This window comes from Tachypleus tridentatus, chromosome 10 (assembly GCF_004210375.1).
Source record: "Tachypleus tridentatus isolate NWPU-2018 chromosome 10, ASM421037v1, whole genome shotgun sequence".
NCBI classification, from domain to species: Eukaryota; Metazoa; Arthropoda; class Merostomata; order Xiphosura; family Limulidae; genus Tachypleus; species Tachypleus tridentatus.
In genome coordinates, this window is record NC_134834.1 from 46,478,385 (window position 1) to 46,498,003 (window position 19,619).

The 19,619-nt window shown below is 29.9% G+C and overlaps 1 protein-coding gene across 12 annotated transcripts in view; it reads left to right on the forward strand.

Annotated features, from left to right (window-relative positions):
• The window catches only part of polybromo (protein), a 182,375-nt gene that overhangs the window by 145,245 nt on the left and 17,511 nt on the right, over positions 1-19,619 (forward strand). For 10 of the 12 annotated variants that reach the window (XM_076461156.1, XM_076461165.1, XM_076461157.1 and 7 more), the window contains 7 exons: positions 474-558; positions 936-1,014; positions 1,424-1,596; positions 7,397-7,494; positions 7,766-7,837; positions 10,770-10,832; positions 11,349-11,528. In XM_076461156.1, the coding sequence (XP_076317271.1) occupies positions 474-558; positions 936-1,014; positions 1,424-1,596; positions 7,397-7,494; positions 7,766-7,837; positions 10,770-10,832; positions 11,349-11,528 (750 nt within the window). The remainder of the gene's footprint in view (positions 1-473; positions 559-935; positions 1,015-1,423; positions 1,597-7,396; positions 7,495-7,765; positions 7,838-10,769; positions 10,833-11,348; positions 11,529-19,619) is intronic. The other 2 variants (XM_076461162.1, XM_076461163.1) reach the window with 2 other exon arrangements.

Below are 19,619 nucleotides of genomic sequence, written 5' to 3' on the forward strand. Positions count from 1 at the left end.
AGCAGTAAATTTAGGGATTTACAGTGCTAAAATCAGGGGTTTGATTCTCCTCAGTGGACTCAGCAGATAGCCTGATGTGGCTTTGCTATAAGAAAACACACACTCAATTATTACTGTCCAATGCTATATTGTTCAAGGTGAAGCTTTCAATAAATAATCAATTTTATTTATGTTAGCAAATTGTACTAAATCTCAATTTTCATAGTGTAATTATACTGCTTAATTTAATTAAATATTTATTTGTATAAACCTGGTGTTTTCGCTGGCATAATTATTACCTGTTACTATTTCAAAGTGTATATGTATCACCACAAGAATGGTCAAAGTTTTATCATTTGAATTATCGATTTTTTAAAAAGCTTGTCATTAAGTAGCACAAAATAATATCCAAATACATCTTGTTTGATTAAAAAAAAATACATTGTTCTTCTTCTGAAATAATATACAATTTTGTTTACTTTTATCGTCATTAGAATATTCTTTGCGAGACCCAAAATGAAGGAGATTCCAAGATATATTATGAACAGTTCAGTATTCCATCTGGAGCATATAAACTAGGTAATTTCCATATTTATTCCCTTTACACAGCACATTGTAAATATTGGTATTTTTAATATTGTATTTTAGTTTCAGTAATACCTTCCCATTATTATCTTTTGCTCTTCTGTTGTCATAAGTCATTTTGCATTGAAAGTACCAATAAACTATTTTTATAAATGATAAACTTATAAAGAGAAAGATAGGGAAATAGATATAAAAATAAAATATTCACAATGCGTGTCTTAAGTAATTTGACATTGCTTTTTCTTTATAGAAATTAGCATTTATTCATAAAATTCGATATGTTAAAAAAAAATCTTTGATGAAGAATTTTGTCATTTTTTTGGCATCAATGAACATTTTATTTAAAGTTATTCACTTTGAATCTGGTACAGGTGATTGTTGCTATGTACGTACAGAACAAGGTCGAACACTAATTGGAAAGATTGATCAGATGTGGGTGGACAAAGAAAGGTGAAGCATGTTTTTGTTTCTGGCCCAGATAAATACAATTTTTCAATTACAAGATTAATATCATGAATATATAATGAACAGTAACTTCTGCTTGTTTCACATTTAATTTTAATCTTATGGTTTGGAACTGCAGTAGTAGTCACTACTTCTTACCATCATTCATGAGTATCCATTATTTAAAATACCTATATATTTAATTTCATTTTACCCTAGAAAATACTAGTTTCAATTGTGCTAAAATTGTAGAATTCTATTAAAAACTAAATACATATTTCAAGCTTCTTAACTTAGGTATGAGTTAGTAAAATGTGACATGACATCCATAAAACATAGTTAGAATACTAGAATGAACTTTCTACAGCAGTGAATAAAAATCAGTGTACATAGCTGTTGCTTGGTGATTTAACAGTGGACATGCCTACTTCCATGGGCCGTGGTTTGTTACTCCACAAGAAGTTCAACATCCTCTCAACAGGCTATTCTACCGCCAGGAAGTCTTCCTAAGCTCTATTGAAGACACCAACCCTTTACTGAGTGTTGTAGCCCGCTGTGCTGTGTTAGATGTAAAGGATTACATTGTCTGTAAGAATTTTTCAAAATTACATGAGAAAACACATGATAAAGATTAACAGAAGTAAATAATGCTCAATTGAAATAATTATGGAGATACTGCCATGTCTTTCTTATAGTGAAAAGTGTACAAGAAGATAAATTAAATGTAAACAACATGCAGTGCAGTGTGGATGAACATATTCTCTTCCTAAAAATTTTGGCTGGGTGGGATCCACCCAGTTCATGACCATGAAAATATCCATGAGAGTAATTTTTGATTATGTATACATATCTCTACAATTTTGTAAATTATTAGTTAACATTATAAAGCTTTCATAAACAAAATATCAGGTTTTTAAGTTAAGTATTAAGATTTTTTTGTTAAAATTTGCTTAGGAAATTTTTTAAGAATGTTGACTATCCAACATGCAAAGTCACTTTGATTTTATGATTAAAAATACTTTTTTTTTATCTGAAAAATGTCAAGGTAATCAGAAAACGTTTTTATTAAAATAAAAGTTGTATTTATTCTGCTGTTTTATCAATACTAACTGTATATGTATGGTGTTGGTTAATTTAACTGACCTCCTAACTGAAAATCAGGATATAAATATAGATTTCTTTTGTTTTAGAATAAAAGCAAATTCTAATAGGAAACCACAATGTTTACTCTAAATAGCTTAAATCTTGTAACAGGATGTATCTGTTTGTTTATTAATTTTTGTTTTGTTCACCTTTGAACTGTATCTGACTAAAAGTATCTTGACACAAGTTAATAATTACATGGCATACATGTAGCTCATGTTGCCATATTGAAGAGTAATGTACAAGCTAGTGGTAGGTATATGCCATGAGGATTTTTGTTATTTTTCTTTCATTATCTTTGCTAATAAGCTTTTATTTTTCACATTTTAATTACTTTTATAATAATAAATAGTAAAAACAAATGAACAACAAATAAATCATAATTAAATATCAAGCATAGTAATTTGTACTAATATATTCTTGTTTCCTTACATTCCACTCATTTATATCCTCATTAAAACTTACTCTTTGCAAATATGATGTGTCACATTTAAAGTGCATTTGATATACATAATATAACAGTATTTGTGAAAAAACAAAGCTAGTATTCTTGTTTATAAATGTTCCAACATATTACCTTTCCATCATAGATGCAGAGGATATCTTCCATAATTCTTTTTCAGTGTTCAAGCGATACTTTGTGAGGAATGTCAACAAAAAATATGTTGAAAATATACACTATCAATGGGTTATTTAAATCATGAGTTTTTTCCAATATTTGTTGCAGTTTTCTGTTTCATGTGAAAGATATTTTATATGGCATTTTGCACATCTTTCCTTGAACAAGAACTTTATGATTTTTCTTTACAAATGAAGCAAGTATTAGCAGGTAATGTCTTTCATTAGTAATGGAGCTCACTGTGAAACGTAATCGTGAAAAAATGTCAAAAATGGAAGATACGCTTTCAATTAAATTACCAACTGGTCATTCCATGTCAAATCATCCAGATTTTGGAAAATTTTCCAGGTGACCCCTCAGAATGCATTGAAAAAATTTACACGTGCTCATCTACCCATATAATGAAAAACTGCCAAGTATTAGATCAATATCTCTAATAGTTTCTGATTTACAGCCCTGTAAAATTTAATTAATTTTTTGTTATTTTTGGCAAATTCATTTTCAGGCACCTTTAGCTGCTTAAAGCTGCAAGAGTAATGGTGGTAGAAAGCTGAAATTTGCTACACTGACTGAATTAATCTCACAGAATTAAAAAATGATCTCAAACCAAGTTTATCTCTCTTAGGATTTTCATAGTGAGGCTGTAAAATCACCTGAAAACTCACAATTTAATAAGCCATAGCTCTAAGACTTAATATGACACAAAGCTGAATTTTGTTTTCAAATTTCCTATAACATATCAGTTAATAAATCAGCAATTGTTGTAATTAAAAGTCTGTTAGATCTCCTGTAAATAAATTTAGTTGTATGCAACTTTTAATGATTTAGCTAAACATAGCTCTACTTCAGGCCACAGTTTGACCATGTCACCAGTTATTCAGCCTTTTCAAGATTTTTACCATATATTCTTACATCTCTGAATATGATCTACAAAAAATATCAGGATGGTGTTCCACCTACTTTTTGAGATATAATTTTTTAAAGTATCCTCTGACCATACGTTCTTTATTTTGAAAAAAAACTTCAGTTCAGGTGTGTTACTGTGTGCAAATATATCCATACAGTTTTGAAAAATATCTGTCAGAATTTTACAAATCCCACTGAAATATTCTAACCAGTCTTTCACAATGTTAAATAATGAAGTTGTAAGAAACAAGAAAGAATTAATTCATTTCTGAACAAGTTTATTGGCATAACTAGTTAGATCACATGGCAATGCAAATATATTGTGTATGCATTACAGTTATGCAGATATGGCTGAGTTTAAGATTCATAATATAATAAATACAAAGGTAAATTAGACACAAAAAGCACAGTGCTACAACAGGGGATAACTGAGAAAGATTATAGTCACACCAAACTGCAATAATCATGACAATGAAATATTTCAAAAACTGCTTTGGTGATAAATTAGCCTTAACAACATCAAATAAGCATTGCTTTGTTCAGACAGCTTGAATAAATTTCTGAAATTCGAGTTTGATTATGTTGAGATCACTTTGACTTAGAACATGGTGGCGAGCACTACTGCCTTGCACGGCAGGTGCACTTATCAGGCAAATAATATGTTGGCAAGGAATCCGGCTTTCATCTTTACGTGACCTTGCAGGCCATGAGAACAGTTCATTTCTTGATTTCTTCATAAATGACATCAACACGTCAGAATGTTCATGTGATCTATCTTTTATGTTTCTTACATACCATTTATGATCATATATGCATGCCACATATATCACTGGCTGATAATTTTCATTGCTGTCATTATACCCTATTTGAGCTGCTGCAGCATCACTTTCACTGCTATTACCAACAGTTACAACTGTATACATATCATCATCTGATAGCCTTCTCATATACAATTTGTTGGTAGAGTGGGGAATAAAGCTATGATGTGACCTAATACCTGCCACAGTTTTGCATTTTTCATGGCACTCAAGTAGATGAAACTTTACACAATTCTGCAAGACTGATTCCTGATTGACAAGAAAGAAATGAATGTCCTGAATGTGATCCTCTGCCCAATGGTACATATCAGAGACACTTAAAATTTGATAACTTATTATTTTTCACAACTTTGATTTTTTTGAAGATCATGTTCAGAAATGTAAGAATATATGGTAAAGGCTGATTAGAATATTTCAATGGGATTCATAAATTATTTCAAAATTATATGGATATATTTCCACACAGTAACATACCTGTATTGAAGTGTTTTTTTTTTCAAGTAAACAACGTATGGTCAGAGGATACTTTAAAAATTATAACTCAAAAAGTAGGTGGAACACCATTCTGATTTTTTTGTAGATCATATTGAGAGATGTAAGAATACATGGTAAAAATCTGAAAAGGCTAAATAACTGGTGACATGGTCAAACTGTGGCCTGAAGTAGGGCTGTTTTTAGCTAAACCCTAAAATGTTGCATGCAGCTACATTTTTTTACAGGAGATTTAACAGACTTTTAATTACAACAATTGCTGATTTATCAACTGATATGTTATAGGATATTAGAGAAAACAATCAGCTTTCTGTCATATTAAGTCTTAGAGCTCTGGCTTATCACATAAACCACTGTTTTATACGATTTTGGATTTTTAGGTGATTTTACAGCCTGACTAAGAAAATCCTAATAGAGATAAACTTGGTTTGAGACCATTTTTGAATTCTGTGAGATTAATTAAGTCAGTGTAGCAAATTTCAGCCTTCTACCACCATTACTCTTGCAGCTTTAAGCAGCCAAAGTTGCCCGAAAATGAATTTGGCAAAAATAACAAAATATTAACTAAATATTACGGGGCTGTAAATCAGAAACTATTAGAGATATTGATCTAATCTTTGGCAATTTGTCATTATATGGGTAGATGAGCACATGTGAATTTTTTCAAGGCATTCTGTGGGGGTTACCTTCAGCCCCCTGGATGATTTGACATGGAATGACCCAAGTGCAGGAAGGACGTTTCATAAGCTAGATCACCTGTTTTTTAAATATTATAGTTTAGCCATTACTAAGAAAAGGAGAGACTAGTATTATTTTGTTCTATTGTTCTGGATTATTCATTTCTTTATTATATACAACTGAAGTAAAGTTCATGAAGTAGAAGTAAAGTTGTTTAGCATTTATTTCATGATTTTATTTACAAAATTCTGCTCATTTGACACAATGCCACAAGAGTGATATTTGTATCTGCTGTCTTAATTACAACGCAGTCGTTTCTTCTGAAAAAATTGAAATTACACTTTTAAAAGTACTTGACAGTTAGTAGAAATGTATTGTTCAACAACATTTTCTGCAAAAATTGGTTACCTATGCTGTTTTTTCGCTGGATATATTGCAGGTTAAGCTGAATGCTGTGTGTTAGTAATGAAAACTTAAATTCACCATTTTGCAGTATTAACTCTCCCACTATAAACAGGTAAAAGTGCACATCGGAACGTTTCAGAGAGTTACATTAAAAATTTGATTAAACTACTTCAAAATCATGGTATATCATGCTTGGCATAAAAACTTGGTTAATAAATCAGATGTTAATATTATTTTACTTTTAAGTTTCTTAACTGTGTAAAAAAATATTTGGAAAAATCCTTAGTAGCAAAATTGTGACATTTGCTCTCTAGGAAACCCTCTTTTCTGTAATTTATTTGCCACCCCTCAGAGAATTAGTGAATTTAATGTAAATTATTCATAATATTGTTATTACTTAGAGAAAGCATAATTTTTATAGCCTTCAATTTATTTAGTTACAGAAATGTGAATAGCAAATCAAACCTGTAACATCATCTCTTTCAGGAATAGCCAGTAGTTCTCTATGATGTTTAATATTACTTATAATAAATAAAAAGTCAGTGTTTTAATCTATCAATTGATGTATCATATCATGTTGTTTTCTGTACAGAGAATTGTCTATTTTTCTTCCAGTTCAAAATTTATTTTCACAGAAAACATGTTGATGAGCTTAAGCCGAAATTTTAATGGCTGGTGTTGCATCGTTAGAAAATTGGAACAAATTCTGATAGTTATCTCATATATCGTCTGGTTTTACTAAAAAATTACATTTGAAATTTATTTAGTAAGTTCTCGAGATTATGCAAATGAAATTTCATTATTTTCGGATGAACCACAGTATTTTAAATTTTAACATGAAAATCACTTTACACTCAGAGTAGCTTACACTTTGACTCCATATATTTGTGAAGAAAGTGTTAATAAAAGTAGTTAATTAAAAATTGTGATTGTATGTCTATAAAAGATTTCTGTTGCTTACTGAAAGTTTGTAAAATTTCAAGAAGATACCAAAACTTATTAAAAGTTATGGAAACTGAAATTCAATTTACGGTCAAGGTGTAAGTCAAATCAACTGATCCTGTTGCAAGAGGTTTAAGTGAGCTAGTGTTTGAATCTTTTAAAATTAACAGTTTGTTTTTCAGTAATCTAATAATTAGAAATATTTGAATAAAAAGTTATGTTGTCAAGATTATGTAAAAATATTCTTTTATTTCTATTTGTTTGAAACTTTTGATATGTTTTATAAATTTTTAGCTGCTAAAATGTTTATAAAGTGTCAGTGACATCATTACACTAAATAAAAGCATTTAAAAAGCAAACTGTATTGATTTATTTTTATTATTAGGTCGGCCAACAGAAATTTCTGAGAAAGATTTGTTTATTTGTGAATCAAGGTACATGGAAAATGAACGTCAAATTCGTAAGCTTTCTAAAGGTTTAAAGGTTAGTTTGTTTTCATTACCCTATTTTGCTAACTCTGTATTCCTTTGCATGTTTTTTATTCAGAGTAGAAACTTTTTTTTATTAAAATTATTAACATAATAATTGTAGAAACTAATATTATACAGAAGAATCAAGTTTATAGTGATACTTTCTTTGTTGCCAAATTTCTTTAAGATATGAATAAGGAACACATGCATTCTATTTTATCTGCAAGATAATTCTGGGACATTAAAATTTAGTGGTGTTTATACAAGAAATATTTTCTTTTTAGAAACCAGTTCTTTCACCACAAGTTACAGAAGATGAGTTTTACTTCTTTAGAAAGCCAATCAATCCTCAAAAGGTAAGATTTTTTTTTCCCAATAAATATACTGATAATGGACTAGAGGTACATAAAATAGTAGGGATAGCTCGAATAATAATGAAAAAAGTAAACCTTAGTAGCATTATTAGTAGTATTGATTGAACATTTTTATCTTTAATAGAATATAAGTGATATTTTAAAAAATAGTGCTTGAACAATTTTTATTTTTGTTGAAATATTGAAATCATTAAATATTTGAGGTTTCACACTTCGTGTTTTGAACATGCATTTCCCACAGTACAACTGAAGTGCCATCTCATGATTAATTTGCTATTTTTTCCATTCATTACATGACACATATGTACACACATAATATCATTCAACAAGCATAAAATGCATATGTGAGCCTAGTAAAGCATTTGGTGTAGGTGCACTTGTGCTAAGAAACACTGTACCACATAGTTCATACATGTTATGTACTGTTAGCTTACAAACATACCTAATATCTAATTATGTGGAGGATGATGATGGTTGGTTAGTTTGGTTCCTTGCATATACTGTCTACTGTTGGTTGCATCTGTTTTTGTCTATGATGGTTATGGCTTTTAAAATGTCGTAGTTACTTTATGAGGTGTTAATGTGCAGTTTTATATATGCAGGCAGTATGTAAATCTGCATTTTTAATTAATATTCTACTTAACTGTTTTCAGACAGCCACAGAAATGGTTGCTTATGTGTTTCTGTAAAACTCGAGTATTTCTGTTTTTGTATTTCATATACAATTAGTTTGTAGTTAAACATGATCATCGATAAGCCTTTTATCAAGTTTTTACATTTTTTAAAGATATTTCCTGTTTATAAATAAATAAGAACCAGTACAAGTAGGTGTATCTGGCTAGCACTGTACTAGAGCTTGTAGCTTAATCTTGAGGAAAGGCATTCTTGTAACTGAAAGAAAAATTAATCCATTTGGCTAAAAGCATGAGGAGATGGAGTCCTTATGTAATCCATAGAAATTAGATGTATAAAGTTGGCGTATTTCATGAAAACATGGATTAGCAACTCAATCCAATTTTAACTGCTACCACATTTGCCATAAAAAAAGCAGTATTTTTGTTACAGTACAGTTTTCTGTACATAAGTTTCTTATTTCAGGTCAAGAAATCCTACTAAGGTTAAGAATTTAGCAGTTACAACTAAAATGGGACTTTGCTTAAAACACATTTTTGGTAATTCTCATTCAAAATGAGAAATTGCTTAATTTTGTATTCATTTCTCACGAATTCTTCACTCATTATTTTGAAAATTTTTAATTTTTGACTGTTTGTAAAATGGAATTTTACATATAAACACTACATGTTTGTGTTATGCTATTATGTTATTCACACATAGTATGTTATTTACATTGGGTAGTAGTTTCTTTCTTTTGATTTTATATTATAAACTTAAAATGTATATGTGAATTGTCATTGGTTTTTTTTTAAATTAAACATGTAAGTTTAATATTTTAATGCACAATTTTTTTAAAGTCCAGTACATTAATTTCTGCATAGACCATTTAAATTCAATAGTATTTGTAAAGTTTAAATATTATTTCTGCTGGATGTGGTAATATTTATACATGTAACAGTAAATAATTTTCCAAAACTACCTTCTGACTCATTTTCTATTTATAGTAGCATTTGAGTAACATATTCCATTTATTTCAGAACTAATTAAAATAAAAAGTTGATTTTTTAACTAACACAGATGGTGTCATTGTTATGCTCGAAAGCTTCGATAGTTCATACAGTAAAAGTAAATCACACTAACTTTATTACTTTTTACATTTATGTTACAACCTGTGAGAAGCCATTCAAACAATATTTGCTAAAGAGTATGACAGTTTATTAGACCATATTTCATAACTTTTCTTGATAAGAAAGACTGTGGCATACACGTACAGAAAGTAGTTGTTGAATGGGAAATAATTAGACAAATAAGGTAATATAAGTTAGGTTTCTGCATGTCAGAAATTTGAAACATCAAACACAAAATACATGCTAAGTTCATTGTCAGTTTTTCAGTGTTTTTTTTAATTTTAATTACTTAGCTATGACAGCTAGACACAATAAAATACTGTAAGAACATCTAGCTAGAGGATAATTTTTGTTGTTTTGTTTAACATGGTCTACTATATTGTCAGAAATTTCCTGAGAATTTAAAATTGTTTTGGTTCAAAAATCCATAATATGGTTAGGATTGTTGCTGTTTTCCTCCTTTTTTTAAATAAAAATTTGAAGTTTCACATTTTTTTAGTTTTTTTATCTTGATTATAGTTTCAGCAAATAGTTTTTCTTGTTTTGTTCAAAAACTTTTCTATATTGACCAAAATGTTCATAATTTCTTGTTTCAGGTAAAAAAATAATAATATTTAGAGCTATTAGTTTCACAATTTCTTCTGTTTTTATGAAATATCAAAAAAAACTTTGAAATTGTGATATTTTTCCTTTTTTGTATTTTGATTATGACTTTACTTAAGAAAAAATAAGAACATTTTAACAGCACAATGTGAAGTCTGTGCTTAAACAACTATGAATGCTGCCATGTTACAAAGAGTTAATTTTTCATAAACTTAAAATCTATCATTCAAAATTTTATTTCACGTTGATACAAATTTGGTAGGTTATATTCTACTAAAATATAACTCTCTTATCTTGTGTAAAATTTTGAGGTTATTGTTTTGGTTTATATTTTGTGCCTGATGCAGTGACATATGTAGTTCTGTGTTTGTCTTTGCTTTATACTCATGAAGGAAGAATTGCTTTCATAAACTTTTATTATTCGCTGGTTCTTGTTTTGAGTTATCAGTCGTTTCATTTTCAAAATGATATCTAACCAGTATCTTTATTTATAAACATTTAAAATTGGTTTGAATGTGGTTGTGTCCAGCATGAAAAAGTGGCATTGTTACAAAGCTGGTGTATTGCAGAGTGATGTTCGCAGTGGAAACAACGTTCGCAAAACTCTACCATCAAAAGTAGTGAGCACAGTTGTGAGTACAATGCCAGCTCCTCTAGAATGTTAGTAATTTAAGTATGAGCAATATCAGTAACCTTATTAACTTGCCTAATCCTTCTTTTAGTATATGTTACAACCAAGTATATGATTTAGATGTATTTTAAGAGTATTGTTTTAATAATTTTTATACTTTGCCTTTATTTCTACATCACATTTTTCTCTTATCTCACCAGTGTCAAAATGCCATTTAATCATCTCACAACCACAGTCTAACCATCTGAAACTAACTTTATCAACTTTGTAAACTGTAATATCTGAGTGCATATAAGAATATAGATAAAAAAAAAAAATTATAATCTGGATACTATTGCTGTTGAATTTTGAAACTGTTTTATACTTTTGCATGAAATTTACTTTTGTTTAGGATTTTGTGTGTGTGTGCATTTAACAATTCATTATGCAGCTGTAATTAAAAATAACTTATTGTAAGATTTCAGTATAATGCTCATTCTTTTATTTATTTTTTATATTTCTCTGACCATTGTAATAGGAAATGTCTCCACTGATGTATAGAGCTGGTATTGAGACTGATAATGAAGAATCTAATGACATTCCTCCTCCAACCACTCCACGAGAAGACCAAGAGTCAGTGTCCACTCCATTGTCCACCACTAAGAAGGTAAGGCTACTCCAAGGATTGGGACCAACTCCAGTGTCAACAACTAAGAAGGTAAGAATAATCCAAAGAATTTTATTAACTCCAGTGTTGACCATAAGTAGGTCAGGGCCTAAAAATATTAACTCCATCTGTGTTGAGAGTAGGAAGGCAAGGACTCAAACAGATTAAATTAATGATAACAGTGTCAACCATAAGAAGGTAAGAACTGAAGTAAACTAGCTTTATTGGCATCAATTCAAGAAGATAAGGACTTTTATAAAGAATCGAATTAACTGTCAATGTTAATTAGAATACAGTGGTGTGAAAGCATTGAAACCATCATAAGAAGAAAAATCAAAATTTAATTAACTATTATAATCAGCTATAAGAAGGTGAGGACTAAAGATTTCATTTTCATTATTAACTATCATGAGAACAGGAAGGAACTAACTACATCAGAGTTAAGTCTTTAAAAATAAGTTATGTAATAAATTAATCATTGTCTACTATAACAAGGTAGGATTTTTAAAAAATTGAACTAACCGTTATTGTTAATAGTAGATAAAGTCATGAAAGTATTAACTTCATCAGAGTTATACATGAAAAGATGAGAAATTGAAACAACTGAATTAAGCTGATTGGTGTCAAGTGTAAGAAAAAGAGAGCTCTACAAAATAACTCCATTGGTGTTGGTCATACTTGTAGATAAAGATTTGAAAGAAGCCAACTTCATTATCATTCACAAAAAAAAGAGGGGTTAGGAGTCAAAAGTATTGAATTAACTCTATTATTGTAATACGATCATGTTCAATTAATGTGTCAGATGATAATAATAATAAGGTAAGCACTTGAAAGAAAATTCAAGTCTTTCTTGGCTATGAGAACCTTAAGACCATAAAGAATTGGATTTAGTCCATTGTTGACAATAGGGTGTAAAGGATTCAAAATACATTCTTTAACTCAGCAATGTCAGCTGTAAAAAGAAATAAGCAATTCATAGAACTAAATCCACAGTAAATTATGTAACTGAGAAAATATAATGTGCATTTGATAAACAATGATTAAAAAAATTACAGTAAAACCTGCATCTCACACATTTTATTTACATTTGTGGAGGCTTTTTATCTCACTTATATCATGAAAACAATATAGAGACCATCACAACTATCTAATAACTAAAGTAAGAAGACATTTACAAACAACTTTGTCAGGAGGTTTCTCTGAAAGAGGGAAGCTGTATCCATTTTTAAACCACAACTAGACATTAAATTCAGGAGCTGCTATATCTTCTTGCAAGTTAACATTGAAACCAATATTTGTAGCACATCCATAATGTATTCAAATGCAACCAATGGCCAGTGTAATGTTTCTTAGTACTATGTGAAAAGGCAAATACCATACTAACCAGTCAAGTACTCTATTCTAAAATCCTGTTGTTTTTTTTTCTGGATAAATTATTTATATTTTCATTTGTGCTAAAAAAACTAATTATGTTTCAGAAGGTTGTGGCTGTTTGTTCACACCTACCTGCTCCTAACCAGTTCATGTCCTTAAACTGAAGGATTTAAATGAGAGAATATCTAGTGTATATCATACAATAAGGTGCAAAATAGTTATTATAAAGGGATTTGCATGTGTATATTTGTGACATATATATATATATATAAACTTTGATTAACAAATGAATGGGTAGTGTTCAGTTTTATTTAGTAATTGATTGAATACTTATTTTAACATTTGGGACATCCATACTGGTTTATTTATTGAGAAGCACAATTTGAAGACTAAGTTGTGCTTAGGACATTTAGATATAATGCTTTATTCAGGTACTTATTGATACATAGTGTTTGTAAAGAATTGGTGTGTGTTAGGTATCAGTAAAATGTAGTTGTTTGTATTTGTATATGCAACATATATATTTATATATATATATATATATATATATATAGGGGAAAGAGAGAGAATATTAATACTAAAGAGTTAAGTACAATAAAATCAAAAGTAAAGACTGTGTTAAAAACATCTGAATAATGTTAGGTTGTTATAAACAAAAACAAGCTGAAACAAAAGTAAAAATAAAAAAATGCACATGTTTTTGTTTTGACTTCTTTTATACATATTTTAGACATAAATATTTTCTAACAAAACAGTTTTTATTACAATGGTTTGTATTTAAGAAATAGTTAGTACTAGTATTCACAGAATATTAATCTTTTTGTGAGTACCTATGAAAACAATGTATATTGATCATCAAAAACTTGCTTCTCTCTCTATAACCAAGAAAACAGTCAAAATTAGACATTAGGTGATGTATTTAGTTGCCTGAACATAAAGAAACCTGTGCTTTTGATTATCTACTTGCATTTTAAGTAATTTTTTAATTTCTTTTTAGATACTTATATTTTCAGCACTGTTGATTGTTCCATCATGATATATTTTCAAATGCTGCAATATACCTCTCTTTGAGGTGTAGCAAATGTATTTTTGTGCACGTGCCATCCTGTACTTTACATTAGTTCACAAGACTCCCTTCACCATTCATTGTTGTTTAACTTCTAATCTCACATGATGTTTCCCTTGTAGAATATTTTTTTTCTCTTTGTTAAAAGTCATAGATTGCACTTTCTTTACATATTTCAGATATGCACTAGAAATTAAATTATTGAATGTTCAACTTATCCTGCTTCATAAATTATGTTCATGTTTTTTGTAAAATAATTAAACTTCTAATTCTCCTTCATTTGAACAGTTTCTGTACCTATTTCTTTTGATCATTGATCTCCATCATAAAACCTTTTACATATTGTGGAACATACTTCTGAGTTCTCTGGCAGCTACTTCTCACTTCATGAAAACATTTTGTATATTTTGGTACTGTTAAATGGGATCTTGAGAATGCTCCTTATTTTCAGGAAGACCTTTATTGGTGATTTTTTTTCTCCTTCTACAGATATTATGGTGTTGGTGAATTCATTTTTGAATGGGTATAATCTGATAGATGCCTTCCTTCTGTCATTAAATTATATTTGCTCCTGCCTCGAAATCTGCTATTTCCTTAATATTCATACACTTTGAATCCATTTATTATTACCTGAAGGTCTTTCCCTTTGAAGTATGGATCTAGTACTTTTTTTCAGTTTAGTTACACTGAGAATACATTTCACCTCATTATTTATACAGACCATGTTTACTTAATTACTTATATATATAGCCAACAATAGCTTTCTTGTATAATCTTCAGCTTTTAGGAGTGAATTTGGCTTGGTAATTACAGTTACAACAGAAAGTGTTTGTACCCCTGCGTCGTGAGTAGTTTTTTTTTCATAACTTAAAAAGTATCATGTTTGGGATAATAAAAGTGTATTATACATATCATCCTAACACACATCTACATAAATTCTTATGTAAATTAAACGACAAATAAACTGTTTATAAATAAATAACCAAACACAGGAGGGGCAGAAAGTGTTTGTGCATTTACTTTAATGGTCAGTTGTGTAGCCTTTCAGGTGAATAACTTGGCGCAATTTCTCCTCATAGCCCTCCATGATCCTTTGACAGTACTCCACTGGTCTTTTCTTCCATTCTTCTTTACAGAAGGCCTCCAACTCTTGCAAGTTTTTAGGATGACACTGATGAACCCTGGTTTTCAACTCGTGCCAAATGTTTTCAATTGGGTTGAGATCAGGTGACTGTGATAGCCACTCAAGAACGCTTATATGGTTCCTCTGCAACCAGGATTGCACATATTTCGACAATGTGCTTAGGCTCATTGTCGTGCTGGAAGATCCAGCGATGCCTAAGCCGCGAGTTCCGAGCATCATTCTTGATATAAGTGCCTAATATATCAACGTACTTTTCTTTTTTCATGATTCCGTTGATGCGGTGAAGGCTGCCTACACCAGAAAAGCTGAAGGAACCCCATAACATAATCGAACCACCTCCGTGTTTCACTGTAGGGATGGTGTTCTTTGGTAGATTTCGTTCCTCCTTCTTACAGAAAATATAGCGAACATTATTGTGGCCAGAAAGCTCGATTTTAGTCTCGTCTGACCAAAGAATACTCTTCCAATAGGTAAAGGGTTTATCTACATGCTTTCTTGCATACCTCAATTGTGCATCTAAATGAACACGCTTTAAATATGGAGTTCTACGAAGACGGCATGCTTTGAACCCAGAAGAGCGTAACATGTGTGTTACTGTAGAGGTGCTTACTTCAACCCAGTTTCTGTTACCAGTTTCTTTATGTCATTACATGTTAAACGAGGATTCCTACTAACTTCTCTGAGAATCTTCCTCTTGGTTCTCTCTGAAATTTTGGTGGGATGTCCAGAACGAGGGAGGTTAGCAGTTGATCTTGTAAGCTTAAACTTGGCAATTATGCTTTGAACAGTAGATTTTGGCACATTACATTGTGTAACAATACCAGAAGGAGACACACAAGACTTGTATTTTATAATAATTCAATTTTTTTAAATCACTGGACAGTTGTTTCGTGTTCTTCATGATAAGCAAGCAGATAATGACGGAGACAGCGCTAAATTGCCGAAAGTACATTTTTCCTGGCTAAATTCCATTAGTTATGAACCCAGTGTCTAGTTCTGGAATGGTGTAATATAGTCTATTCACCAAATTAAACAAATTTTTATGGGAATATCAGTTTTTTTACACGTTCTGAACTGTACAAACACTTTCTGCTCTTCCTATTTTTGGTTATTTGTTTATAAACAGTTTATTTGTCGTTTAGTTTTCATAAAAATTTATGTAGATGTGTGTTAGTATAATATTTATAATATATTATACATCTATTAGCCTACTCATGATACTTTTTAAGTTATGAATAAAAAACCACTCGAGACAGGGGTACGAACACTTTCTGTCGTAACTGTATCATATAAGAGTAGATGTGCAAGTGCATCATTTGTCTCCCATTATCATGAAAAAATAAAATATTTTTGGATGCTTTTCTAATCTATCAGTTTAAAATTAGGGACTGTTAGTGAAGATAGCCCTTGATTTAACAAATCAAGCTTTCATTGATAGTATATTCATTTAAATAGGTTATTTTCATCTGAGATATTCTACTACAGTGCCCTTCTGTTTTAGGTTTGACTTCGTTTTTTTTGTATGCTTTTGTTTCTTATTTTTTTAACATCTATGTGTGTACCATTTTACATGAAGAATGAATCTGTCATTTTTTACATTGTGCTCACATTATTATCTTTCAGATCCCTGTTAGCAGGTTTATTTATCTTGCCTTTTTACTGAAGTCTTGATGTAAATATAGCATGCTAATTCAGCGCTACTGTCATGTTACTTTGTCAATTATGTTCATCTTTTCCAAAAACCTTTTCTTATGGATTTTCTTGCTCTTCAAGAATTATTTTACTCCTATGTTCATTTCATTCACACTAGTATATTATGTTGATCCTTCAAACTCTAGGCTGCTCTTACTCTATCGTATTTTGAACCTTTGAATTTTTCTACAAAGACTTTTTTTCTCAATTATTTCTTCTATCTGATTGCCATCAATGCATTTAGATATATGTTTAAACCATGGCTTTTTTTTTGCTTAGGACGTAAATATGTGATTCATTTGGTTGATAAAAATCTTTTTTTCTTTCAATGATATGTGCAGTTTATATGTCTGATTAGGGCTCTGCATTGTTGTTTTATCTTAAACTGGTGTTTTCTCTTTTGAATCTTCTCAACTTTTCATCCATTAGTTAATTAACTTATAACAGATTTAACACCTGCCATCTTTACTGACTTGAATGTACTTTTCATTTATAAAGTGGTAGAAGTATCTTTCTGGCTAGTTTTACAATTTTTTCTAATTCACATCACTTTATATTTGCCACATGTTAATGTTATTGACGACAGTTTCTCATTTTCATTTAGTGAAGAATAATCTTTGAGCTAATATGTGTACATTTCTGAGTAAGTTTACATCCTATATTCATCATTTTTACCTTTAATTAACAAATGGTTTAACTTCAAAGGTGGAGCTTTTACAGACACATTCAAGCATTTAATAACAGGTGTTTCTTGCAAAAGAAACACTTTTGCAAAAAAAGAAAACAAAAGTCCCATTTAACAGAGAAAGACATTGCATGAAACTTCACTAAGATATCTTCCTTATGCATCATTCTAATTTGGTAGTACATCTGCTCTGATTATTTTCTAGGAGAGATAAAAAGAAATGAATCTGCTGTCATCCCTAATTCTTCTCCTCAATAAGCATGAATTTTCACAAGTCATTATAGCCCTGCATTATGGCTGACAGTGAGAAAATATTATAACTCAACATGACTAGGTTCTTCATATGGTTATTGCTTCTTTTCATAACTGAAGAAAGAAGCAGGCTTTTCTTTTTTTTCATCTTTCAGGAACCATTCTTCATCCCTTCATTTTTCACTGTGGGGATTTTGACCTACACTGATCTGCAAGAACTGTGTTTGAAATATGTTATATGTGATTAAAATAAGCATTAGCCTTTTGATAAATGCATTCTTACTGTTCCTGATCTTCCTGTAAAGTCTGAAAAAGTGATAACAGAACCTTACACATGGTAGAGAAGTCTTTCCTGTGCATTCAAGTTTAGATGGAGATTGTTGATTCATGGATAAGGATCTCTTGTGAACTCCGAGATAATTTGTTAAAAATGAATTGCTGTCATTTGTGTAAGCAGGAAGGAAGATAGAGAGAACTTGACTAATGACACATTGTTAAATTGGACGTTGTTTATATATGTATATATATATTTGTTATATTTTAGTGGAAATTAATACATTTTAATGAAGTTAAAAAGTCAAAATCACAAGGAAGGATTGCATTAAAAACAGCAAATCCAAACCTCTGACTAATTATATTAGTTTGTTATAGCTTAAAAAACAAGCCAAAACAAAAATAAACAAAAAATACTTCACTAATTGAAAAGTTCCCAGAGTTCAAACTGTCATGTCGGATTATAAAATGTGCCCTAGGTTTTGGAGATGTGTGCTGAAATAGGACCCACATCATAGTGGGGATACACCATCTATCAGTCTTAACCTCCATTCACTTGTCTTGCATAAGAAATAAAAGGTAGCAATAGACATAGAAATAGAAATTAGGAAAGCGAGATGTGGGTGCTCAAGCCCACAATGTTCCACATCTGTATTACCCTTCATTGTCTGCAGACAGTTGTGGGAAGGTGATTTCTCTCCCAAGTAAAGAAGAAAAATTGAGATAAAAATAAGAAAAAGTCAATAAGGTACTACCATTTGGGGGTAAGTAAGTTGAAAATTTACCTCTTGAAGTTAGCATTTTAGATCCCAGTATGATTTTCAAAATGATTGTGCAGAAGTTACTTGTAGACACAAACAATATTGATTAAAAGTTAATGATTTATCAAGTTTTGAAAAGAGAAATTGCAGTTCAAACCTTCATATTTGGTAATTAATTTAGGCATAAAATATTCAATGATTTGCAGATTTCTAAACTTATTTGTTAATCTATGAAAAGTAATATTTTTCCTTATAAAAAGGTAAAGCCTACCATCAGTTATAAATACAAAGTTCCAATTGGTCCATTACCTTATAATTGTATATTTTTTTTAACTAATCTAAATGTAGATGAAGTGAATAACTTATCTTGTGAGTGTGAAAATAGTTTATTTATTGATAATTTTCACAAACATATTGTTACTGGTAATTTGACAATTATAAAAGATAAAATATTGCATGAAATACACAAAAAAGGATCTGAATACAGAATAGCCACTAAATGTAATAAGAATAATAATCTAAAATCTGTTGAAAACATCAAAACATATATTGATGAATATATTTTAAAACTTTATTATATCACATCTTCTGTGCCTAGATGGTTTCTGGAATGGAAGTTGTATGTACTTAATAAAGTAAAAATAAAATTATCCCACATAAAATTAAAGAAATAACATACAGATTTATTGTTTTATCAGTTAAAAAATAAAATTCAAGAATTGCAAGAAAAATATATTATAGTTCCCATTAATAAGGCTAACTGTAACATTGGTATCATTTGTGAAAAGTTTTGTGCATTAAGTGTGAAAAAAGAAATCAATAGTTCACAAACATTTAAACTTGTTAACCAATCCAAAGATACAGAAATTAATAATTTCATTGAAGTTTACAATAA